The following is a 26,311-nucleotide window of genomic DNA, read 5'->3' on the forward strand; positions in this document are numbered from 1 at the left end:
GTCATTGAGTAACATCATCTTCTTTCCAACTGGAAACTCCAAAACAGGGCTGCATCATGACCCCTATGGAACTGTGAACTTCTCATGGAGACAGGAAGTTATGCTTGGAAGTCCAGGACAAAGTGCTTCCAGACCACTTTTTGATTAAATTTGGGATATAATGTAGTGCATGTTGTTGTTTAACTTGCTTCTTTCTTTACAGAAATATGGAGAACATTGCTCATTTGTAAGTAATGGATTGAATGGCAATCCACTTACTGTATCAGTTTCTACACAGATGTAATTTATATTGTGTTCATATACATGATATATGGTATATACATAGATATTATATATGTATCTAATTCACTTTAGATTTTTTTCTTGGAAAACATTTCCAGAATGTGCCTTTCTTTCATGTGATATTTTCTTTGGCTGTGCAGACTTTCCTCCTGGAAATACAAAAAGTAAAAGATGCAGTAAAATCTGCATCTAAGATGCAGTAAAAGATGCAGTAAAAGCTGCCTCATTCCCTGCTTTCTTCAGGGAATGAGGACCAAAGAAATACCAGGCCACAGGAAGCCTCACAGCTGAATTCTGTCATGGCAGTATATGACCCTGTCTTCCTGTGTGGGAAGTTTGGGCATTGAATATCAGAGACTACATACATATGACAGCTTTACTGGCCCTAACAATTTGAAATACACATATTTGGAAAATGTTCCATCTGTTCCAATTAGGAACTGCAGAAGGGATATGGAATCATGGGATTGAAGTATTTTAAGGCAAATATTCGTTATGCTCTAAAGTTTCTTTTATTAGAGAATCCTTTCTCAAAGGCTGTCTACAATGACTAGATTTTCATCTGGCATACACAGCGAAATTATTTCCTTTAAAATAATTTTCTGTTCATGGTACTTTGTGGTTTTTTGGGGGGTGAGATTTGTAATAATAGAGAGCTGTGTTAGTTATACGTATTTCTTAGCAGCACTGTCTTTATTGCCATCTGAAAACTTGGAGCTGAAGAACATCACTGTTTTTAAAATACACTACCACCGGTGCACATGGACTGTGGGTATTAATTTCAGTGGTACTGGAGCTGAAGAGATGAACATAAAGTAAACCCCATAACCACAGAAGTGACATGCTGCTTCTAACAACAATACTGTCTTGGAAAAAAGTTGTTAGTCCCTAGGATGGCAAAGAAATTCTGTGTATAGAAATGTTACCTCATGATTAAATTTTCATCAATGAGATAGATACATATGACATACTTATTTTTTTTCCCCAGTTTGAAAGGCTAAATCTTGCACTGCAGAGAACACTTGCAAAACACAGAATAAAAGAAACCAGGTATGTAAGTGTTTGTAACTAATGGGTTTGTAACTAACTTCACTGCAATAATGTTTTTCATAGAGAAATGTGGTGGTGACCAGGAATCAAGACTTCTGGAATTTATATTCAATTATCTTGTCAAATTGGTGTGTAACATTTCATGTAATGTAAGCTAGTAATGATTTAGTTTATTTGAAAATATTCACAAATATTTACATCACTCACAAAGTTGACTTAATGGGCAAATTGTACAGAGAATCAAAGCAGGCAAGGTCTGTGGAGGAGCTTGGAGACTGCTTGGCATAGATGAAACAATAGATATGGTTGTATATGGATCTAGCCCAGTGTTTCTAAGATCCTGGGGAAAGAGTCTGAAATACAATCAGTAGTATACAAAAGAATTTGGTTTCTGATACAGTGAACACTCATATACTACAGATACTGACTTGGATGTTTTCCTGAGCTCATTTGGCTTCTGGTTTCTGTTTCTGAGGAACTCAGCTCAATTTTCAGCACTTCTTAGTACTAATCCAATATTAATCATTTGAGCCTTGTAGGGAGTTAGAATTTCTTTGCATGTCATGATACACTGAGGATTCAGTTTATTGAATGCATCTGAAAAAATAAGCCCATCAGTTTAAATCTGCTTTCTGAAGTGAAGAAAAATAATCAAGTTGGAAACTACACTCTGGCTCACCATGATAAGAATAGATAATTGCTGTGTATCTTTTAAATGATACTTGATATTTTTGAAGCACTTTACATACATTGGCTGAACCAAAGATAGCGGGTCAGATGTGCTTTGCAGTTGCTGACTGGCTTATTGCTATGAATGTTTTCCCATTCTTTAATTATGTGTTGCTTCCCTGGAGTATCAGTTGTAAAGAAAAAATTACTGTGATATTCTGAAGGAGGCAATAATGCCAATGTAAAACAAATCTAAATGTCTGTGTTGCTTTTGCCTATAAATATACCTATGATATTCCCAGTGAAGAAATTCAGAAGGCATGTATCAGGAGTTTATTGCTTATATGAAGATGAATCTAAGCTATGTCATTCTCATAACTTGGAGTCAAACATTCAGTTTGACATTTATGGTCCTCAGAGAACTCAGAGGGCTGCAGTTTTGTGTCAAATATCTACATTACTACCAATGAACAAGTAATTTTGTAGTTATTAGTTGTTATTTGTTTTTACTCTCAAAGCAGAAATACATGCTGACCTCTTTTGAATTAAATGTACTATAATTCCAAAAATGTTTGAATATAAATTCCAATTATATTTTACAATATATTAGGAAATGTAGTTTTGGCTTCAAGCAAAAAACACAAACCAAACAAAAAACCAGGACTGTTACAATGATAGGCAATAGCATTTGACTGAAATCCATAATCTGAGCTCAGACCACCAAAACTTGTAATTTACCAGAAATGCATAGGATAATCTAAGATCCTACCAAGACCCCCTTTTGAATTAATTAAGAACTCCCTATTTGATCAGCAGAACAGGGTCAAAAGACAAGGTTTAAAAACAGGGTTAAAAGACAAGGTAACTTCTGTACTTACTGTGTTTGCCACATTTATCTTGATAATTTAGGGGTTTTATTATATTTTTATGATCTTTGCAGAAAAACTGGTGATAGAGAAGATTTTGAAAAAATAATCAGTGATCATGCTAATGCAGCAGGTAATTTAAGCTTGTTTAATAATATATATAAATAAAAGAGTATCTATTCTATATGTATATATAATAACATATTTTTTATAAATTTGTCTTGTTACTAATATGTTACTTCATATTCTGAGGACTGTGTCTCAGAAGAGAACTCTGTAATATGTAACTCTGGCTACATCTGTAATAGTAAATTAACATTTCCTGAAGCTGCAATATGGTCTTCTGTACACTTAAACTGTTAAACGGTCCAGGCACACAGCTGGTCTGTGAGAGACAATACTTTTTCAAAGGATTCCCAGTAACAGTTTGAGAAATGGAACATTTCCAACAGTCAGTCTGCATGCAGCTATCTGGATAAAACAAATTTACTAGCAATGATGTGAACCATTCAGTGCCAACTGGCCTCAGTGCTCCAGAATATTCCCAGGGTCATTTGATGTACTGGACCACACATACTACTTATATCTACAGATCCCATGTTATTTGTATGTTAGTTTTTAAACTTCTCATTTTACTCCTTTAGATCAAAATAAGGGAGTTCAGTTAAATCTTGTGCCAAAACTTGCATCCATTTTTTCTACATCTCTACAAAGAACACTGAATCGCTGATCTTTCTAAACCACAACCAATTAATTGTCCCCCCATTTCCAGGCTTTGTTTCCAGGACTCCCAAATGAGAATCCCTTCAGGTGTCAATGCTGTATCAGGCCAGGATATTGATTGTTTGTTTTAGAAAAAAATGTGGAGGTTAGCCTGTGATTCAGGATGATGAGTGCAGTTCTGACTAAAATGTGGTTCTGTGCAGGTGTTCCCGTGGAGTCACTACGGGAATCTCTTGGTGAAGAGCTATTCAAAATATGCTATGAAGAGGATGAACACATATTAGGGGTTATTGGAGGCACCCTTAAGGACTTCTTGAATAGTTTCACTACTCTGCTGAAGCAGAGTAGCCACAGCCAAGAAGCAGGAAAAAAGGACAGACTTGAAGATGCCTCCATATTATGCCTGGAGAAAGATCAGGACTTCTTAAATGTTTATTATTTCTTTCCTAAGAAAATCACAAGTCTTATTCTACCTGGTATCATTAAAGCAGCAGCTCATATTTTGTATGAAACTGAGGTGGAAGTGATGCTCATGCCTCCTTGTTTCCATAATGACTGCACTGAGTTTGCTAATCAGCCTTATTTGCTGTATTCTATACAAGTCAAAAGTGCAAAACCTTCCTTATCTCCGTGTAAACCACAGTCTTCACTTGTGATTCCTGCCTCTGTGTTCTGTAAGACTTTCCCATTTCATTTTATGTTTGACAAGGATATGTCAGTTCTTCAAATTGGAAATGGGATAAGAAGACTTTTGACCAGGAGAGAATTTCAAGCTAAGCCAAATTTTGAAGAGTATTTTGAAATTCTTACCCCCAAAGTAAGCTGCACTTTTAGTGCAATAATGACCATGCTAAATATGCAGTTTACTGTACGAGTTAGAAGATGGGATAATACTGATATGAAGCCATCCATGGTAAGAGACTTTTTATCACCATTACTTCTACAAAGAATTTGTTTTCATCAGATGGACTTAAAATAGCCACAAAACATGGTGCATTTTGCATTCTCTACATCTGATACAACTGTATAATAATGATTTAATTAGGGTAGTCAAATGTTATTCAGATTCTTAAGCCAATGTTCAGTCAAAACTGCTTTAGGACTTACACAGAAGTAAAATCTGATTGCAAATTTGATTCATTTTAATAATTTGAAATACTGACATGAAGCCAGTGATATGCCATGCTGCTGAGAATAAGGACATCTTCAGCACAAAGACAGTGGCAGGAAAAGCTTTAACAAAGTGCCCCTGAGTTATTTGGGAACAGCTCTAGGTTTGGGGAAAATAAAAAGGTGTTTTCTGTGCTCATTCAACCTTTGGTGTTTTGGTATCTTTGATACTCTGATGTTTTCATCAGATACAATCACCAGAGGTTCCACTTAGTTTCATCTGATGGGATTACAACTATCTTTGCTGAAGCTGGGTCTGTGACAAATAACCTGGGACAGTAAAAAAACATTGAAGATGCAATGGCTGTTTTTATTAATTCCTGGTCCCAGTTTATATACATTCCAGTTTATATACACCTGAGGCACTCCAGGATGAATTACCAGCTCAGACTCAACACTCCAAAAACTTCAATGAGGAACAGTTAAGAACTTTTACCCAGTTGCTAATGTAGCTACTATTAAAAGCTGTAGCTACTTCATCTCAGATCCATTTCTGCACTACAATGATTACAAGGGTAGTAGAGTCAGGTTTGATTTTGCAGGTACTTGCATATGCAAATGTCTATTAGTAAAGAACTGATTTTATTTAAAAAGTGGTCTTTCAGAGCCATGTTAAGCTAAGCTCTGCAGCATCTTTCACATTGCACAACTGACTACAAAAGGGATGTAAAAACACTTCACACAAAATATTTTTCTTTTATAGACTATTAAAATTGGATATTCCTGCAATTTCTGCCTTTAATTTTAAATTTCAGTGAGTACTGAACATCCTATCATAAAACTGAAGCAGATTTTCTCACTTTATCTTATGGAGAAAGTGGTGCATGAACTAGTTATTAGTAGAAATTCAGAGGCCACTGTAGTAACACATTTTATCAACTGCTGATAATACACAAAATTATTCTTTTCAGTTTTCTTTTCTTCCTAAGATAAACTGACATTTAGACATAATTAGGTGTTTATCCTTAAGTTGGGGTCCTCTTGTACCAGAATAAAAATGATCTTACTTGATGGCTCTGTGATTCAGCACCCCATGTTTTCTCTAAGCAACTAAATGAAAATGTAAGGACTGTGGACCAGCCTTGATTTTCTTACATTTTAACAAAATGTATTTTCTCTAAAATTTCTTGCTTCTAGACCATTGCCATGCATGTTTTGCATGAATTCTTGTTTCTTTAACTGTTTCAGGTAATGGATCTTAAAGGCCAAATGATCTATATTTTTGAATCCAGTGCCATTCTCTTCTTGGGATCTCCCTGTGTGGACAGACTAGAAGATTTTACAGGACGTGGATTGTACCTCTCTGATATTCCCATTCACAATGCTTTAAGAGATGTTGTTCTGATAGGAGAGCAGGCCAGAGCCCAGGATGGACTGAAGAAGAGGTTAGGAAAGCTAAAAGCAACCCTTGAGCAGGCCCATCAAGCACTTGAAGAGGAGAAGAAGAAGACTGTAGATCTTCTGTTTTCAATTTTTCCTGGAGAGGTTGCTCAGCAGCTGTGGCAGGGACAAGTTGTACAAGCCAAGAAATTTAATAATGTCACAATGCTTTTTTCTGACATTGTTGGATTCACTGCCATCTGTTCCCAATGCTCACCTATGCAGGTTATCACCATGCTTAATGAGCTTTATACTCGCTTTGATTACCAATGTGGAGAGCTAGATGTCTACAAGGTACACCATTCATTGCTTTTCTTTGGGATTCTGGGGCAGAAAAGGAAATTAAGACTAAGTGGGACAGAAGATAATAGAGGCCCAAAAATTATTTTGCCATAAACCTTTTTTAAATGAAAGACAAAATAAATCACAAAACAAACAAACAAAAAAGTGAACTCAAACAGCTGTTCACTCAGCCAAGAAAGAAACCCATCAAAACTTAACAGTTAATTTTAAAAATTAATTTCAATGACACTGCTGTGACTCTGGAGTAAACAGGTGTTTAATGCAGCTGGGAATGCCTGACTGTAAATGAAAAAGGAAAACTATTTTAGAATTATGCCCAGCAATAAATAAAAGTTGTGGAATTTTTCCTTTTACATGATACTGCAGGATTTGTCCAGTACTTAATTTTGCAGGAAAACTAAAATCTAGTCAAGAATTGAATGTAGGTAAAATTCTTACTGAAGTTAGGCAGTTTTTTATGTTTATCAAACAGTCTAAGGAACAAATATGCTTGTTTTAGGTTGAGACTATTGGAGATGCCTACTGTGTTGCTGGAGGCTTACACAAAGAAAGTGAAACACATGCTGTTCAAATAGCACTGATGGCCCTGAAGATGATGGAACTGTCAGATGAGGTGGTGTCTCCCCATGGAGAACCTATCAAGGTCATATATTTTATTGTATTTTATTTGTTTAAACTGAGCTTTTTTGTTTGTTTTTTAGTTGCTTTCTGGGATTTTATCTCAAGGAAATTTCACATCATTGCATTAACATAGAGAATTTGGGGAATCAAGTGACTGTGGCTGGAGAAGCTGACCTTTTTAGATCTGATGGTGAGAGTTTCATGGAGTGGTAAAAGTGAAATAGAGATCTGAAAATCAACCCAAAAGACAAAGGCAGTGAAGTCAATAGATGCAATCTGACGTGCTGCAGTTCTTGTCTCAGTAGCAATAAAACTGTCAGTGGCATGGAATATTCTCTTTTCTAAGGAAATGACTAATCCTCTTTCCAAATTAGACTTCCAAGTCCTTTGACGCAGAAGCTATGAATATGAATGCCCAAAGACGTTCTGATTGTAGTAATCCACACATCTTTAGAGGATTCCATTGCTGTTCTTGTTTCACAGTCAGATACTGAACCACCATAAGATAATGGTGTTAATGCTGTCAAAGCAACTGTTAAATTCAGTGGTAATTATATTTATGGCTTTCTTTCAGTGAGAACTTACACATGTACTGAAATTTTCATATAGGATTATCTCTTACTGAGAAAGAAAAAGAAAGGCTTGTGTGCATGAAAAATGATGTGGACCTTCAATGTAGTTCAAATGGCCTGGAATGGCATCCTATTATTTTTAATAGAGGTGTCTCTGTTCATTATGCCTTTCATTTGTTAATTTTTAACATTTATCTGTTCATTTGTTCCTCCAGAAAGCTTAATGGTTTTGGGGTTTTTTAATTTTAGATTAAGGAATACTTGTATTCCAAGAAAAAGAAAATGGCTATTAAGAGGATTATATGTTCCACATTTATCACACAGAACAACAGTATTGTATTATAAATAAATGTTGTTATTTTTGTATTTTGCAGTATCAAATTAAGTTACACTTAAAAAATCTGGAAACATCCTGGCAATATTATAACAGGTGTATAATTTACATGCAAATACTACTACTACATTTTTTAAACTATTTTAAAATAAGGATAAAATGTAATATTGTGTAAGTACCTGACAGAAGCTTCTTAGAAGGAAACTATCTGTTTTTAATGAAAGCATGCATCTGTTTTAATTAAATGCTTCATGAAAACATTGACTATTGTGGAAAGCAATAAATTTGTCACACAATCTACTGTCATTGTACATATCAATTGCCAAGAAAAAAAGGTGTGACTGCAAATGGCGTACTTTGAATCAGGCTTGCATTTTGATGAACATATTTCAGGATTTTGGTTTTGTTGCAAGTTTTTATGCTTTTACACTCAAAGTTAGAATCTGCAACTTCTTCATAATGGTATGATACTGTCTTGATATGTAAAGAGTAGTATGCAGAGTAGACATACAAGCTTTCTGACATCATGCCATTATTTAGTCAGAATGCTGTTCTGAAGAAAACACCTCTACCTATGTATAATGCGCATGAGAAAAAGAACACAGCTCAAAAAAACACCCCACCAAAAAGAACCATGGAAAGCAGCAGCAGCTAAGTAAGAGTCGAAAATCTGAGTATGATCTATGTTCACAGCAGTTCACAGTCATCTTTTGATATGGTAGGATTATTGACTAAAAATGCAGCACAAGATAAACATCAGCTAGTTCCCTCTCCATGAGCAGTAATGACCAGAGTACAGCTATTTCAAGGAGACTCTGCTAACCCTGTTTATTTTAGCAGCTCATTCTTTCTTTCTTTCTTTTTTTAAATGAAGAATAATTTATAAAATTGACCTTACCAATTCTATTTTACCTAATAGTGCTGTTTTCTTTCTTTTGTTTAAAGATGCGTATTGGCCTTCATTCTGGATCTGTCTTTGCTGGAGTTGTTGGGGTTAAAATGCCTCGTTATTGCCTTTTTGGAAATAATGTGACCCTTGCCAATAAGTTTGAATCTTGCAGTATACCTAGAAAAATAAATGTCAGCCCAACAACTTACAGGTACAGTGCAGTCTGTAAAATGTCCACCTGCAGTAGTTACTGTAGTAGTCTGTTATCTTCCTGGGTTTTTTTTTTTTTTTTTTTTTTTTTCTGTCTGGGTAAAATAAGCAAAATTATTATTGCTTTTTAAGGGAGTTCTGGTACCCTCACTGTAGCCTGGACTGTGGTCTGTGGTTCCTACTCAGCTTGTACCCACTGCCACATATCTGATAATGCCTTGTGGCAAGGTTCTTCATCCAGCATCAGACAGAGAATTTGGCACAGGATCCTTCCTGACATCCCCTGCAGCATATGTTATGTGACATAGATGGTGCCAAGCTTTAGATGATCTTGGGTAGGTGATTTAGAAAAAGTAGCACAGGTGTTAGAGGACAGAGAAAGTAACCCTTTTGATCATGCACTCTTAAAACACAGAGAGAGCATTAGCATCACCAGTGCTTATGTCAACATAAGCAGTGCTGGCCAACTGATTGTTTTTCCATTCCACTCATATGGAAAATAATTTTGAATCATACCCCTAGAAAATAGGCAATTTGATTAATAGGTAAACTATAGTTGTTGTGGACTTGTTTTTGGTTTGTTTGTTTTTTTTTTTTTTTTCTGAGTGTATGAGGTGTTAACCTGCTTTTTTTTGGTGGTTTTCTTAAAAATTTTGATTCATTCACCAATTCTAAACACATATTGATAACGTTTTGGCATATTGCACAACTCCTGTATGTTGCAAATTGTTTGAAAGCTTTGGCAAGAGTTATCAACATTTATCCCTACAGACTACCAGTCTCAGTTTCAACCTGTGAAAAACCAAATAATATTAGAATTGATAAGAGGGTCTGAATAGTTTAATTAATAATGTTCACAGTATTCCCTTCTTTGAAATACTAATTACGATGCATTTGATGTGTGGATGGATGTGAGTTAGCTTTCAGCATTAAATAATTTTTGAAAATATTTACAACAAACATAGCATCTACATGCAAAACATTGACAAGATAAAATAAAAGAAGAGATACTGTTATTTGCATTGATGCACAAGTTAATAGGTTGTCAAGGTTACCACGTAAACATTATTTTTTTATATTTCCGGTAAATAACTGTAAAAATTAAGTTGGATTCTCCCTGCCATACATGAAGAATTATTGAATATCTGCAGTTCTTAGTGACTGATGGATTTTTAATTGATATGTTTAATTTTTGTTTTAGGTTGTTAAAGGAATACCCAGGTTTTGTGTTCACACCACGCTCAAGAGAGGAGCTTCCACCAAATTTTCCAAGTGATATCCCTGGAATTTGCTATTTTCTGGATGCTTATATTCAAGGAACAAACTCACAGACTTGGTTTCAAAAGAGAGATTTGGGAGATGGCAATGCCAATTTTTTTGGTGAGGAAACAGGAATAGACTAAGTTGTACATTCACAAATGTATAAAATAAATTTATAAATATTTGGAATTTTTTTTTTGGTATAAATTGAAAATTTTTAAAACAGTATGAAACATGAAAGCACTTTAGATTGTTAACACCTGAAAGCCAGTATTAAAATTTCAGGAAGTATGTCACTGACTACTTTTTATTTCTCCTTTGCATAAGGAACATAATCGCTAAAGTAATGTTGCAACGTCACTGTTGGAAATGCTACTATAAACTGTATTTTCCCTGTGGTAATTTGTAAGTGCTACAGTTCTCTCTATACTGAGAATTCTAGATGTATTGTATATGCAGTTTGTCAGGAAATGTAATGTGCAAGTGATGCAGCCACATGCAGTGTTGTGAGCTGGTGCTTATCAATGACTATGAAAATGTATTTTGTTAGAGATTCCATAAGAAAATGACCATTAAAATATTGTCATTGCCATCACATACTCCTTCCAGTGCATCATTTGGGCCCCATCCTAGAAGGCTGCTGACCATCTTCTCACACTGACTGGTCAAAGTATGAGGGTGCTCAGCATTTTCTGGATCAGGCTGCTAATTGTAGCTAATACACATGCATAGCAGAGTTGCTGCTTACTGTTTCATGAACTTTATTTTGTGTATAAAATGGATATAGATTAAAACACTGTATAATCACATACTAACATCTCTGTAATCATCAAACTGTTTTAGTTCTTAGGGTTTTTAAAGTACTTAAAAATAATAATATCCACTTGTTATTATGTATTACAGCAATAAATGTTTTCTTTTTGTTGTCATTTAAATTTGAAATGTTTTAACAGAAGTGTAATAAAATATGCTTTGGAATGTTTGCTTAGAAATGGAATTCCAGTCAGACTGTATGGAATGGAAGCACACCAGCTTAAAGCTCTGATCCTTATTTGAGGGTGCAATGTGGGTGTGAGGTGCTATGGAAATGCCCATCACATGCTCGCTCTGAAGTTGCCAGGGGAATTTTCAGGTGACAAAAGATGCTTTTAAACATCTGAACACGTTTACAAAGATTAATACTACTACAGTACAAGCTTTTCTGTTGTGGCTGATGGAATATGAGTGGACAATTCTAAAGGCTTTGCCTGTGGAACTGGCAGAATAGAGTTAGTTAGGAGTTCTGAGTTTAGGATTCCTCCTCTCTAACTAGCAGATCCATCTGCCCAGAAATTCCTCTGTGCTGTACAGTTTGATCCCAACTGCAGGCTGGAGAACTGCACTGCTTATACACATACTACTACTCCCATTTGTATCAGGTATTATTATTCTGACCTCTTCAGCTCCTGGGGTTTGGCATATCAAGTCATAAATGTCTCTTCAAACCACAGACCACTAAATCAGATTTGGTCTCTTAATATTTACAGGGAGAAATTACATTAGACTAAGGTGCTATTTTGTTAATTTTCTGATCTTGACTGGTATATTCTGAAGCTCAATAAACCATTTTATCCTACTAGTTTGGTAGAAACTCATACATGTAGCATCAGAATGTTGAGAAAAGACCTTAGAAGAGACTAGAATTAAGAATGTTTTAAAGCCATATTTCAATTCAGATTTCCTTTAAGGAGCATTTGAACAAAACTTGAACCATTAAATCCTTCTTCAGGTCTACTATATCCATCCAAGATGCTTAGAAATAGTTCTGTGGCACAAAAATGGAACCAGAAAAATCTGTGTATTATAAGTAAACAGATCTGTCTTGTACGGATCAGATACATATATACACATTTATATATACAGGCACATGTATTTGTAACACTTTAGACTGCAGTGTTTCAAGGAAACAAGAACTGTGCAAATCTTGGAGACTGATCTTTCCCGTGTTATATTGGTCAGACAGTTCTGTTCTATTGAGAGAAATAGCCAGAGACTGCTAGCAGTCCTATGTGGGTACCCCTGGATATAGAAAATGGGGGAGTGTTTGACTCCTGACAGTTCAGTAGGCTTATGTTATTAAACCAGATTACTGAGGTCAGTATGAATCTATCCATCCCTGTTAAGAAATAAATAGACTTTTAAATAAAAAGGATTTATTTCTCAGATCTACCAAATGGGAAGTACATTTGGGAGGGAATTTCCGTTTGTCCCTAGAAGACAGCTATTGCTGACTGGATGAGAACCACGCTCAAAGCCAAATTCCATATAAATCTGTCATTAGATGGGATGTTCATCATGGCAGTTCTTGATAACCTTCCTTAGGTGACAGCCTTCTGGGAAGAATTCTGATGAGGTGCACAGTGTACACAGAAAGCAACATGCTTGAGTCTAAGGGAAGTAGGCACATAGGATTCAGGCACATATTTAAGAAAAAGATTCATGAAAGTGCTTTAAAATGTACTCGTCTTCAGACCTGTTCTACCATAAATCCCTTATAAGTCGGTTTAGCTTTAAACATAATTTAAGAATTTAGGTCTCACTGAAACTGTTCCTCTGTTTAAATACTTTTGCTGAATAAATATGTATTTCATAAGGGACAAATATTTTAATTGATCTTTTCACTTAGATCTAAAATATTCCTTTCACCTTTTAATTAATCATTTCATTTAAACTGAAAAACAAGGAATCAGAAAGCTAATAAGCAAATTGTTGAGATAAACACAAGGAAGGCAATTTAACTCATGCAATACTGGGACATTTTGGAAGAAAATAATAGAACTGTTTTTAAGTTGATCTCTTCTGTAGTATAGTGTATGATATTGTGAAAATTTTCAGAGACTATGCAATGCTATTTACATGAATATAAAAATACCTTAGTATTATGTCCAGAAACAGTTTTGTTATGTGTGAAATTTTATTTCATTAGTTCATGAAGCATGGCTGATTCCTGTTCACACTTGCACTGTGTGATGGAAGATACATTTTTATCACTGCAGTTTCTTTGCCAAAGAAGTGTAAATGGCCCTTGAAATAAAAAGTGGGTCCTTTGAATCTTCACACTGACATAGCTAAAGTGAAAGCTATACCAAAGGAATCTAATTAATTTTATTTCATTCAGGCATGACCTGATAAGATTTCAGGGGGATGTCAGAAAAAATTTGCATTGCTGGTGTCAGAGGAAGTGCAATTAGTGTGGAGCTGATGCTTTCTTTCTCTCTGAACTACTGTGCAAAACCAGAGCAAAGGGAGTCACGGAAACTGACAGAACGGTGAAGCGCACGGATAATTGAGCCCCTGGGACAGATCTACTTCTTCCTGGGAAAACTTGTGAAGGCAGAATTCAGACTTCCCCCAAACCCAGTTTATTTCTCCTATCATTTTCTTTTGCAGTCTTTCCAGAAATAGCTGCAATTAGTAGTACAGGGGGCAAAATCAATATTTCCAACTAAAGGCCATCAGAATTAAGGGAATTGCTCTTGAATCTTGGCAAGGGGGCCCTTTTTCAAACCCCACCCATCCTACAACCTAGCAGGCCACTCCATCTGCTAACATTTTTTTTAATGCCTGCCCATTGTTCTGCAAAAGTGGTGGGAGATTTGCTTCCTGCAACAGCAATGACTTTCGTGGCTGTTTGCCATAGAGTGTATGAGGTACTGAGTTGCTTTCAAAGGTCTGCTCCAGTTTATCTTAAGTCAGCTTGGCAGGAACTAAAAAACTTTCTGAAATGAGAGCTAGGACTTGCTTTTCTGCCTCTAAAGTCTGCAAGGTGTGTGCCATAAGTCTTTAGAGACTTCTAAAACCACCTCAGTTGGTGTGCCTGCTTACAACTGCATAGGAAGAAAATAATCAGATGTAAGGTTTGTTTGATTTTGGCTTTATTTTAAATTTTCCAATCCTATTTGCAAATGTTCACTGGCAGTCCTTTTCTTCAGAGCATGGAGGAAGAGTAAAAGCCACTGTCTTAGGTTACTGACCATTGGTCTGATACTGAAACACAAATAAAAGAAGAGAGATAATCAATGATTCTGGAACCTTTGCTATGTCCAGATGCAGCAGTTTAAAGATACGTACTCTCCAGAGCACAAGCAGTAGGATCTGAATGTTAAATATGCAGTTAGGGTGGAACATAATCTGGAAAGCCAGTCAAAGAAATAATAAACTGTGAAAGAATCTGAAATGAAGTAAACAACCTTATAAAGTTGTGTGTCTCATCTGCTTCGGCAGACTTTTGATGCTGAAAGCAAAGTCAAGCCAGTGGTTTCCTAATATAAATGTAAATGAGCACATTGCTTTGCAGCCTTGTTATAAAATGGCCTTTGAAGATCTGGGCTAAAATTCCTTCTATTTTTTTAGCAGTACAAAATTGCAAATTTTTGTGCCACTACAGCAAATGCATATCCTGCACACACAGCAGCACATAGTAATTATTGGGAAATAACCAAGAGAATACATGCAGAAGCATCCCAAGGATGTGAAAAGAGCTGGATTCAAGCATAGAAACATTTCCACTCTTCTGATTTTTCAGTCCAAACAAAACCAGCCAAAGAAGTATCAAGGACAAAGGCATTCCCAGGGGCTTTGAACTACAAGCACGTGAAAACGAGCAGAAGTCTTTCCACTGATTGCAGATGACGTTGGGGAAAATTTGAACATATTATTAGTTCACTCTGCATGGCTAAGATTACATTCCTCTAACAGGAGGATGCAATGAAGCTCTCTGTTTCTCAAATGTACACATGTTAGTGCATTACAGAACTGCATGGGAACATTTAGGGCTGGCAAATCATAGCTTGTCAATACCAGGACTGAAAAATTAACATAATGGTATAGGAGAACACTGTATAGTGGTACAGTAGAAATAATGAATCTTGCTGAAGTGAACTTACACGGGTGTTTCTGAACCTGAGAAGTATTGTTATGACAATTCCAAATGTCAGGTCTCAGTCCACAACCAGAAAATACCTATAATACATGTCAGTAAAGTAACTCCATCTCCAGGAAGCGGGATCCAGCAATACCATATAAGGCAGTCTTTTTATTCAGGACTTCAGTAACCAAATAAACTGTAAAAGCAAAGTCCAAGTAAAAAAATGCAACTTATTAAAATGCTTCCTTTATTTTATTGTGCTTGTGCATTAACACAAACCATATTGAGCTGAATGCAGATGTTTTTGGCCAGCTAGCAGTTTTCCTGAAGTTACTGTCTCAGCAGCTGCGCTTTCACAGAGCATAAAAGGATCCTGTGCTACTTCTTACTTTCATGAATCTTACCAAGAATTGCCAGATGAAGTCAGCATCTCAAATCAGGAAGAAACTTGTTAAAACCTGTATAACATGTACCTAGTGCATGAGGGTCACCAAATGGGAATATGATTGTGTGCTACAGTGGAATAAGCTGAAGGCTTTGTGGAAGTGCCTCAGATACAGTCCAAATGTTTGTGTGATGTGCATAATGCATGTGGCACAACAGTCCTGGTACTGACTGGTTTGGCCTTGGAAACACAGCTCAGTATTAACAGCTTAGTTTGACATTTATCTTATTGACTTCAAGCTTCTCCTTCAGATGAAAGCAAATCTTCTTGCCTAAGACTTCCAGACAGTCTTGACTGAGCAGGTATCCGGAATGGAGGCATGTCCTTCTCAGCAAATCATTTGGGTGAATTCTTTATTTCAGCATCTTCCAAACTTTCAAAAGGAGACCCCTGTTTTAGAAAACAAAATCAATCACTGCCTGCTTTTACTCTGACCTTGCCATTTTCACTTCACATTTTACAAATCTAACCTTGGCTAGAACTTCCATTTGTATTATAATGGGTTAGTCACAAGAACAGTCTGCAAATGCAACCTACCAAGCCTGAACCAAATCAGAAGAAAGGCAATTTCATATTTATCTAAGGCAATTTTGACCCTTGTAGATGTCAGCACTTTTAAAAAAAAGTGTCACTCAGGTACACAAAATCAGCAGATAATCCACCTTCTGAAAACCATAACCAAAAATATTTTCATATAATCTCTCTAATACTTCATGGCCATGACGGCTTACCCCATATACAAAGTGGATTCCCTTGACCCCTGTGAAGAATCAGAATGGTTTTTTACACCTATTCTCCATACAGTCAACTTGTTTCCTGCCTGGGACGTTCTGCCAGGAATTCCTTGGCATTTGTATCCTCAAAACTTTTATAAATGCTTGAGGGAGAAGACTAACCACACTGGAGGCCAAAAGTCCCAGGTGTTGTCTTTTCATTACCAGCAGTAGGCACACAAAGATGTAACTACAACATTTGTATGGTAGGATCAGTTTTCCCATTTTCCCAAAATTTACTTCCTACCAAAAACGAAAAAGCAGATAGTGACCTGACGTGTTCAAATCATAGTTAATTGGTGACAACCCCTCTTTAGCTGCAGCAAAGCACAGCCCTTGGTCGGGTTCCAGCAGTGTGATTTATTACATTATCTCTGTCGCCAGTTTCCTGGAAAATGAAGAGATTTTTAGAGATTTGCATCTCTTCACTTTTTGTTTGGTTTTCTACACAGAGATATTCAGCCAGTAGTTTGGAATAGTTTGGTTAATTTTCTTTCTCCCTTCAAAATTAGCATATTACTTGTATGATTTTAACTGATTATACTGAAGCTTTTGTTCTTGGTCATTCTTTTAAAAAACCTAAAATTGGTTTTCCCAGTAGATTAGGGCTGTGTTAAGTAGAATTGATGACTATGCTTACATGACCTAAAACTAGAGTTTGCTTCTGCTGTTCTAGGAATGTCTACTGAGATGACTTTGCCAAATTTCTAATGCCCATCCATTTGTGTCCACACTTACTAGAATTTTTACAAGCTCTTAAAACAGATTTAAAAGTTCACCAGGCAGTAGGTGAAATTTCAAAAGATTTTACATGTCACCATTTTAAAACTTATTTACATAGAATATCCAACATCAATGCTTCATATTTTTTTTTCAAGAACTGTGTGAACAGTTCAAATGTTAAACCTATTCTGCACTATTTTACTAAGGTCTGAACTTCTGTAATTTTACCTACATTTAGAATCCATCTGGTCTGACTAGTGCAGCAAGGTATCTGCCCAAGAGCTACTACACTGGTAATCCACTAGGTACTCATCCCCTTGTCCTCCTAGATAAACTAATTATATTTTTAACATATTTTGATTCTTCTTAAACAACTTTTAAAAAGTTAGTGGTCTCCTTAGATTTTTTTATTTCACACACTGGGGCCAGGTCTTTTGATTGTACAAAAAGCTTTAAGCTATATTATCTTTTTTTATTCCTTGTATATGATAACATATGGTAGCGTGTGTTATTTCCAAACTGGCCTTGGCATATTGTCTCTGCTCAAAACCTCCTGTTGCAAGGGTCATATCTTACCTAGAGGACTGTCTAAGAATCCATGTTCAGGAGGTTAATGATACAGCACTGTTTATTCACACTGACACCTGGAAGGACTCAAAAACACACAAAAACCCAATTACTGAAAGCACTCAGTATTATGCTTTTAACTTCACTGGTCTTTGAGAAATGAATGCACAGGAGCAGAAATGTCTGGGATAATTTTATCGCTCAGATTCTTCCCTTTTTTGGGGACATTTTTCTTCCTAAAAACTAAGCGCTTGCATCGGTACAAGAAACAGCTGAAGCATTCTCGTGAAAGCAACCGCTGCACAGGGAACTGCCCTACAGGTTCCCACCCAAGCACTGCGTGCAGCACGGGAGCGAGCAGGGACGAGCCCCGGCTCCGGGCCGGGCACGGGCAGCAGCCGCCCCCCAGCCCCGGGCGGCGCCGGCCGCGGCCCCCGCGCGGCCTCGGCTCCCCGCAGCCCCGCCTCCGCCCCTGATTGGACGAGAGCGCGGCGGCCGCGCCCGCCATTGGCCCCTCGGGCAGCGGTCGCGCTCGCCATTGGCTGCCGGCGGGTGCCACTCGGGGCGGCGGCGGCCGGGGGAGGTGGTGAGGCAGCCGGGCCCATCCTCTGCTGGCGGCGGCGGCGGCGGCACCATGGTGAGCTCCGCCGGGCCGCCCGCCCTGCCCGCGGCCGGGGCGCGCCCGCTCTGCCCGGCACCGGGCCCGCGGGGGGAGGGAAGGGGCTGAATCCCCTAGGGAAGCGGGAAGCCGGGCCCCAGCCTTTTGTTTCGGGGGGAGATGGGTGATGTTTCGGTGGGGTCGCTTCCCGGCGGGGTGATGGGAAGGGTGGGGTGGGATGCTGCGGGGCGGGGGAAGGGGCTCCCCTGCCGCCCGGGGCCTGACCGTGCCACCGCATCGTCCTGCCCCGCAGTACGGCTTCGTCAATCACGCCCTGGAGCTGCTCGTCATCCGCAACTACGGCCCGGCCGTCTGGGAGGACATCAAGTAAGTGTGTGTGCGCGGGTGTGTGCGCGTCCGTCCGTGTGTCTGTCTGTGGATGCGTCTCTGCGTGCGCGCCTGTCCGCGGGGCCGCGCAGGGCCGGGCCCGGCCGGGTACCGCTACCAGAGCTCCGTGTGTCCGTGCCGGGCGGCTCTGCGGGCCGGCAGGGGCTGGCAGCGGCACCGCGGCTCTGCGGGCCGGCACAGGCACCCGGCACGGCTCCCGGCCGTGACAAGAGCAGAGGCTCCGGCCGCTCCTCGTCCCGCTCGCGGCCTCCCTGAATGCCTCCGAGAGCCGCCTCGTTCCATCTTTCCCGGTGTCCGGGAGCCGCAGCGGGGATGGCATGGATCCCTGCGGTTCCCTCGGTTACAGGGAGAGTGTGGCGGGAGTAATGTCCTTGCATCAAGCCAGCAGGTGAACCGTGCAACAGTTGCATCCCTTGGCATCCCTGAAGGAACTGAGATACAGTGTTTATTGAATAAACACTGTCTAAAAATAGTGTCAGATTTTGGTTATGTCCTCAGCTCGAAATCAAAACAGTCACTGATTATTAAAGAGAAATGACTATAAGAATGTAAGTAGAAGAATGGGTTTTGGCTTCATTTCTTGAACCTGGTTTCTTGTGCCCAACCATTGCTTTTCTGGTGGTATAATGTTTTTCTGAGGAGCTGACTGCCTTCACTTTAAGCCTTTGATCAGTTGTGAGATTGCACTAAAAGTTTTAAATGAGTGGGCAAACTACTTAAAAATAGTAGTATGAATCACTGGGCAAAACTACAACAAAAATTTTTAAAAGGACATGAAAGCTTACAGAGTTGTAGGCTTACTTCATCAGGCTTTAGGCAACATGTGGTCAGAATAAATGGTTTAATATGATCTCTTGATAAGGCAGAAGTCGATTATCCATCTTGGAGAAAGTGATCCTCTTTCAGCTGCATGCTCTGTATGCCTCTTCTGTATGCCACTAGCATATTTTAACATGCTAGTGTTGATGTTGATTTTATAATATATTGCTGTTGTCTTAATATAATTCAAAAGGCCAGTTTTGATTGTGAGGTTTTTTTTACCATGACCTATTTTTTTCATAAAATCATTTGTTAAGAATGTGGTAACCTTGCACAGTACCATGAAATCAGAGAATCATAGAAATGTTCTCTGTAAGGGTCTTCTGGAGGTCATCTAGTCCAGATTCTGTTCCAGCCTGGATTGCTACTGACACTGGATCAGGGCTCAGCTATGACTTTTGTCTGGCTGAGTCTTTAAAATGACCAAAGGTGAGTCCACAGTTGTGGTTCAGCAGGCATTCATTGTTCTGTTGATCCCTGACAGGTACTCTGTAAATTACTGTTTGCAAATACAGTTCTGTGCATACCACAGATGAACTTATAGTGTACGCCACAGAGTTTTGTGCTATAAGTGAGGCATTTATTTTCCTTACATACTGAACATTTCTAAACACAGTGATCTATTTTGAATTCCTGTTTTGATTTCTTTAATGACATATGTTAATTAAGAGGCGATAAAATAGTGACACATGCATAATTTCCCATGAAAATTAAAATAAATAAATAAAATAATGTATAAATATGATGTTCACTCTTTCTTGCCATGGCATCCCTTACCAAGATGCCTTTAAGTATCATGGACCACTTCTTGTCCAGATTACTCACTGAATATGTATTTGTATTTAAGATCAATCCATCAGAGAAGGTACAGAGTTTCATCTTCTAGGGTAAGACCATGCTGCAGACTGGCAGAACACAGCCATAATTCCTGATGCATCCTGTCTCTTTAGGTTTTGGAAACACCTAATAGAATACTGTAGATAACTAAAGCCCATGAGGAATACTACTCATATAACATTTTGGAGAAATTTAATAGAAATATACAAAATTCTTTTCTAAGGTCAGCTGTGAAAATACAGGAAGCTAGTACCTCCTGTTTCTGCTTTTCAAATGAGAAACATTTATGTCTTGTAGCGGCCCAGCAGGCAGGCTCTGCTGTTAGCTCACAAGAAGATGGCTCTCTGGAAGGAAACCAGCATGACACCACCCAGCAGAAGACTGGAATGGGATCTCCAAGAAGGAGCCAATGTGTTTGCAACAGCTGCCATAGCTCCTTATGTGGAATCGGTCACCATGGGGTCTTTATTCAGCAGGATTTCTCAGTTGTCTATCCTAGAGTTCAGAAAGCAGTAAAACAACCCTCACTGGAACACATTGTAGTGGTGCTGATGTAGGGAATCATAGTGTCAACTGGGAGCCAAGTGATGTTGAAGAAAAACTTGAATGTTTTATCTTTTATAAGCAGATACAAACTTCTTACAAAGGTTTTTTTTTGTTAGAACTGTTAATTGTTTAGGAAACAGCAAGGAAGTACAGAACAGTGTTGTGGCATGCTGAATTGAATCAGTTGAATCACAGATGACGGGAGAAATAATTATTGAAGTCAACAGTCCTTGGCTGTTTCAAAAAAACCCATGAGGAACTTTTCACTGTTAGTAAGGTTGAATTTGCAATAGAACTTCAGCATTTTTATGAAATAGAGAGGCCTCTGGGTAGTTCAGCAGAAAATTTCATATCTAAACGTTTTTGATTTTGTTTTTTTTTAATGTTGAGCTGATCACATACTGCTATTTTGTTCTCTCTGAAGTCACCACAGAAGATATGAATCAGCATTGCGGAGTGGTGGGTTATGATTGCTGAGTGATTCTCAAATGCCAGCAGGTGAATTTGTACTTAGTGTTGATAGAAGGGGAAAGAAAACATGGAACTAAATAAACTGAAGTAATGAAATATGGACATTCTTCAAATAAAGTGCATTTTAAAAAGTTAAATGCTAATTGAAAGGTTATTCTTCATATGAAACATGTAAACTGTTTTGTAGCTTGTTCAGTCAAAAGTACTGTTGAATGGAGTTCTTACATTGAGAATTTGGGTGCCCAAATAGTTGATTTTGATGCTCTTACTAGAGTGGTTTCAGTGCCATCACTTACTGTTACCTGAGTTAGCGTGATGATTTCAAGTCTCTGTGCCTGCTGTTTTTTTAATTTTTCAGCATTATTGTAAAACTATGATCTATCAGAAGAAGACTCACGCTGTTTTTTAATGGCCCAGAGTGGAATTCTTGGGAAAGTTAGCCTCCAGGTTATTTTCACCCACGTTAAAAAAAAGAATAACAGAACAACAGACTCTTTTACACATCATATAATCAGGCACTAAGTTAATGGAAAAATGACAGTATGTACTTTGATATAGGGCTTGGCTTTCCTGAAGAACTAGAATTAAAATGCTTGACACACAAAATGGTTCAAAGCCTTCTATTTCTGAACCAGCATTCTGGATCCCAAATCAGTTGAATTTAAAATAAGTCTAAGAAAGTCTGGCCCATAAGTAATGAAAGTTAATCTTGATTTATGAAGGCTTTGCTCATTTTCTCAACAGCAAAGTCTCAAAAATTTGCTTCTCCTTAAGATTTTCTCTGACTGCCACTTGCAGAGTGAGAATTTGAACTAATAAACAGGATTTTTATGATGAAACAAGCCCTAAAATCATTAAAAGGATTTAGCAAAGCTGGATGAGCAATAGGGAGTGAGAGGAAAGTCCTTCTGTAGTTGCTGAATTCTGCAGTAGCAGATTTTTCTTGGTGGAAGGCGATGATGATTGACCATAGTCCTTTCTTTTGCTTACTGGCAAAAGCTGCACGTGCACTGCTCATTGTCATTCCCTATTGCATCCTTGGAATGGAGACTTAGGACCTGCAGTACAATGGAGACAGACTCCTTTGATCAGCACTTCACTAGCTCTGCAAAGAGTTACCAGTGCAGAAACAGTTAACATAGACCTGTTAAGCTCACTGTTGCTGAGAGAACACTTTTCACTTGTTCCTTCCATACTTAAGAGAAAACCTCTTCTGCATCCTTTATTTTGTACTCGTTGCATCCAGAGGCTGGTTTAGGCTGTGTGGCCCCAGTTGCAATGGCTGGTTCTCAGGGGTGGTTCTCAAGATTCCTTTGGCATTAGATATCTTCAAGCCCTCTGCAGCCAACATAAACTCAAAGTTGTCGGGCCTGGCCATTCCCACATCCGTGCAGTTCTGTGCTCGTGTCTGTTTAAGGCCAAATTTGTACTGCTGGGTGATATGGTAGCGTGTGCACGTGACTGTAAGTAGTGCACATGGAATTACTGTCCGTGTACCTGTCCAAAACAACACAGAGACATTACTCATATTGTCAAAATAAATAAAAATTTCCAGGGCTTAAGAAATTGTATCCCTAGTATGTTTCTATGGTGGGCATATTTTTATGGTGTGTGATAGTACATTTTTAAAAGAGGCCTCTACCATAAAATCTGAGCTCTTCTGCAACAGGTATCACCTGTGGCTCAGCTGAACAGCCAGTGTATGTGAAATTCTGATCACTCCATTCAGCAGTTCTAAGGGTTTAATTGTGTAACAAGCTTTGACAAGGATGTCTTCTTGAAACAGCTCCAGGTCAATATGTGGGAGCTAGAGCAATGTTGTCAGCAGGGAATATGTACAGAGTCTTTTTCCTGTGTTTCCCAACACTGTTCCTCTGTGTTTGATTAAATGAATACAGGATTTTCCCACGGGCTCCTAAATCTGAACTGAGGCCAGGTTAGATGCTCAAACTGTGACACTTTCAAACATACTGCCAAGAAAATGAATGAGAACTCAAAAATCTAATAAATGCATTAAAATGCTTCATCACAAGCCCATATAGTTAATTAGTATTTTTCTCACACAGGTAAATGAAATGTCTGGATTTGGGAAATGAAATGGCACAGCCAGTCAGCCACAGTATTCATCTCCCTCTGTTTTTATGGTGGGAGTCCCCACAAAAACATGTAGCATGGAAAAACTAGAGAGGAAGTTGAAACTCTGTATTTGCTAAAATCAGCTACATAGAGGTGAAAACACTTTTTATTTGATGCTGGACGAGTGTTCAAACTTGGACAGTAGAAAAATAGGCATTTTTTTTGCCCCTTTGCTGTTTGGACCTTAGCATGGGGATATATTAATCAAGTAATAGCCTTATATCCCTGGTGCTCAGTGCTTAATGTAGAATGAAGGCATCTCCTCCTGCCTTTGCCCTGTTTTATCCTTTGGAGGGGTTAGGATGGCATGTGCTGTCCACACTTTTAAATGCCAAGACTCCAGGTGTGGGGAGCCTTCTGGCCAGCACAGACTCTACAGGGACCCAGTGGTCTGGAAGTGCACGCTATGGAAGAGCTAGGAGGAAGGAAACTTCAATTGCTTGTCCTAGGAGGAAGGAAACTTTCATTCCCTAAGTTTCACAGATTATCACCTACCAAGGCTCCAGACTCTTAAGAGCTTTTTTTTTTTTTTTTTCTGTAAATCTCCTGTTATGGTTAAAATGTGAAATTGAGGATTGAGAAACTGGCCTGGTGCAATGTGGAAAAGGAAAGTGGAAAGCTCTGCTCAGTTTGAAACTGGGTTCAGGTGAAGTGGGAGAAGACTGTACCATTTGGGGACGTGAAAGAAACTGCAGGGACTGAAAATGAAAACTGAACTAAACAGACAGAAACTTCTACATCCTGTTGGTGAAGGTTAACATGATGTCAGACTGTAGTGACTTGGTGTGGCTTAAGCAGTGAAATGTAGGTGATTTAAGAGTACATATTATGGGGTAAATTTTCAAAGGCATTCCGAGCAGTTAGGTTTATTAGTAGTGTTGTATGTTGCCTGCTTAAGTCAGGACAGGTAGATGCTTTTATTCATTTACCTATCTAAAAATGGTGCTCTGCTGATTTCCCTAACATTTAGATAATTAGGAACTCATTGACAGGATGTGCTGTTCTGATTAATTATATTTGTGATATATATATATATATATTTGTAATATATATATACCTAGAATTTACTATTCTAAAATAGTAAGTTATATAAATAAATAATATAAAATAAATATTAAATGCCTTTGAGAAAATATTTTCTAATTTTTTTCTGCAGGAGATGGACTTAGATTGCATTGTTTCTTGGGAATTTCTCACAGCAAAAATTGTCTATTTTTATGCTATTTAAACAAAGCAAATAATAAGAAACTTCTTTATCTGCAGAATGAAGGTCCTATCTTGGCTTTCTATGTCTGTATGCTGGGTTGAAAATGTCACTTTGTCAGAGATGTTTTTTTTTTTTTCTTTTTATTAATAGAGCAAAACACAACTTATATTTCTTGGCAAATCCTGTGAGAATCAAGATTTTGGCCTACTGCTATTGCTTAGCACAGTGTTTAGATGTAGTAATAGCTCCTACTATAGTGTAGTTTGCCTTTTCATAAACCTAGGAAAGTATGCACAACAGCTCTAGTGAAAGACTTATAAGTTGCAATAGTAAGCTCTTAAGATTAGATTTAGAATTTAGATACTTTGTAGGTCTGATGCTGGTAGGCTGTAAAGTCCATGAAAGTTGTGTTTTGAGCATAAAAAGTGCTTAGTATCTTAAAAAACCAGAACCGCTGGTCACATACTGGGCACCCTAAATGAATGAAACCTTTTTGATCTGTGGTGTTCCTGCCTATTTTAAATGGAAATGGTATAATTGGCCTCATGAGATTGTTGGAGACCTAATTAATGCTTCTGCATGCCATTAGTGGAGATCAATTCCACAGGAAAACTTATTAGAAAGGAATAATTCTCTCTACAGAAATGGATTTGAAAACTGCTGTAAATCAAGCCTGAGGTTATATATTGAGGAATGGGATAAAATAAAACACGAAATAGTTGTGCATTAGTGGAGTAGGATCTGGCTTCAGTACTGAGGGAGCTGGAAACCTGGAGGAAAAGAACAGGTTTTGAGGGCTCATGGGTGTGGCTGGGATGTTGTGTCATACAGGCTGGGAGGCAGACAGGGAAATGTTGCTTGGAGCAAACTGCTCTAATGTTGCTGAGTGGACCCAAGTCCATCTTTCCTGCTTTTACTAAACTACAAAAAAAAAAAACAAAACAAAACCAAACAAAAAAAAAAAAAAAAAAACAACCACCAAACAAAAAACAACAACAACAACAACAACAACAAAAATCCCAAAAAAAAACCAAACCAAAAACGCAGACATTTATGGCTCTTTATGAGAGATATTTCTTTGTAATTGTTCTGGAAAGTGTTTTTCAAGTTTTCAGTTCTATATATAGGGCAGCCCTTTAGAAAGCACGTAAAACAGTGCTGTAGTCTGTAACAGCCTGTCTGCAGCGATAACAGCATCACTGCTGGTAGGAGGGAAGTTGGATAATCATCAGCTTAGAATGTAAAGTTTTTGGAGAAAATCTATTTGTGTATGTAGGTACATATGCAAATAAATGTTGATGTGCATGCCTATGTGTATGTGCATATTATGTCTACATAATCACCATATGGCCTGGGCAATAAAAATGCAAACTAAACAGGAAATAAGAATCAAATATGTGTACAAATTGTGAGGTGAGGCACTTCAGTTAATAATCATCTGTAGTGGAAGCGAGTGAAAAGCCTTCCAGTTCTCTTTGGTATTTCTTGTTACGGGGTTGAGGAGAACCTGGATGCCAACCTCCTTGTGAATTTCTAAGTGTAGGTT

At 38.1% G+C, this 26,311-nt stretch overlaps 2 protein-coding genes across 5 annotated transcripts in view; both read left to right on the top strand.

The window, feature by feature from the left end:
- Positions 1-11,944, top strand: part of GUCY1A1 (guanylate cyclase 1 soluble subunit alpha 1) — a 36,147-nt gene extending 24,203 nt beyond the window's left edge. For both annotated transcript variants that reach the window (XM_041479933.1, XM_041479934.1), the window contains exons 3-9: positions 1,271-1,332; positions 2,942-3,000; positions 3,794-4,503; positions 5,949-6,434; positions 6,943-7,086; positions 8,916-9,070; positions 10,271-11,944. In XM_041479933.1, the coding sequence (XP_041335867.1) occupies positions 1,271-1,332; positions 2,942-3,000; positions 3,794-4,503; positions 5,949-6,434; positions 6,943-7,086; positions 8,916-9,070; positions 10,271-10,472 (1,818 nt within the window). In that variant the 3' untranslated portion in view covers positions 10,473-11,944. The remainder of the gene's footprint in view (positions 1-1,270; positions 1,333-2,941; positions 3,001-3,793; positions 4,504-5,948; positions 6,435-6,942; positions 7,087-8,915; positions 9,071-10,270) is intronic.
- Positions 11,945-18,297: 6,353 nt separating this feature from the next.
- The window catches only part of GUCY1B1 (guanylate cyclase 1 soluble subunit beta 1), a 42,349-nt gene continuing 34,335 nt past the window's right edge, over positions 18,298-26,311 (top strand). The window contains exons 1-2 of one of the 3 annotated variants that reach the window (XM_041479871.1): positions 18,298-18,380; positions 18,655-18,728. In XM_041479871.1, the coding sequence (XP_041335805.1) occupies positions 18,378-18,380; positions 18,655-18,728 (77 nt within the window). In that variant the 5' untranslated portion in view covers positions 18,298-18,377. Of the gene's footprint in view, positions 18,381-18,464; positions 18,729-26,311 lie in introns of those variants that run through there. The other 2 variants (XM_041479872.1, XM_041479870.1) reach the window with 2 other exon arrangements.

This window comes from Pyrgilauda ruficollis, unplaced genomic scaffold (assembly GCF_017590135.1).
Source record: "Pyrgilauda ruficollis isolate IOZ18807 unplaced genomic scaffold, ASM1759013v1 scaffold5, whole genome shotgun sequence".
In the NCBI taxonomy this organism is placed as follows: Eukaryota; Metazoa; Chordata; class Aves; order Passeriformes; family Passeridae; genus Pyrgilauda; species Pyrgilauda ruficollis.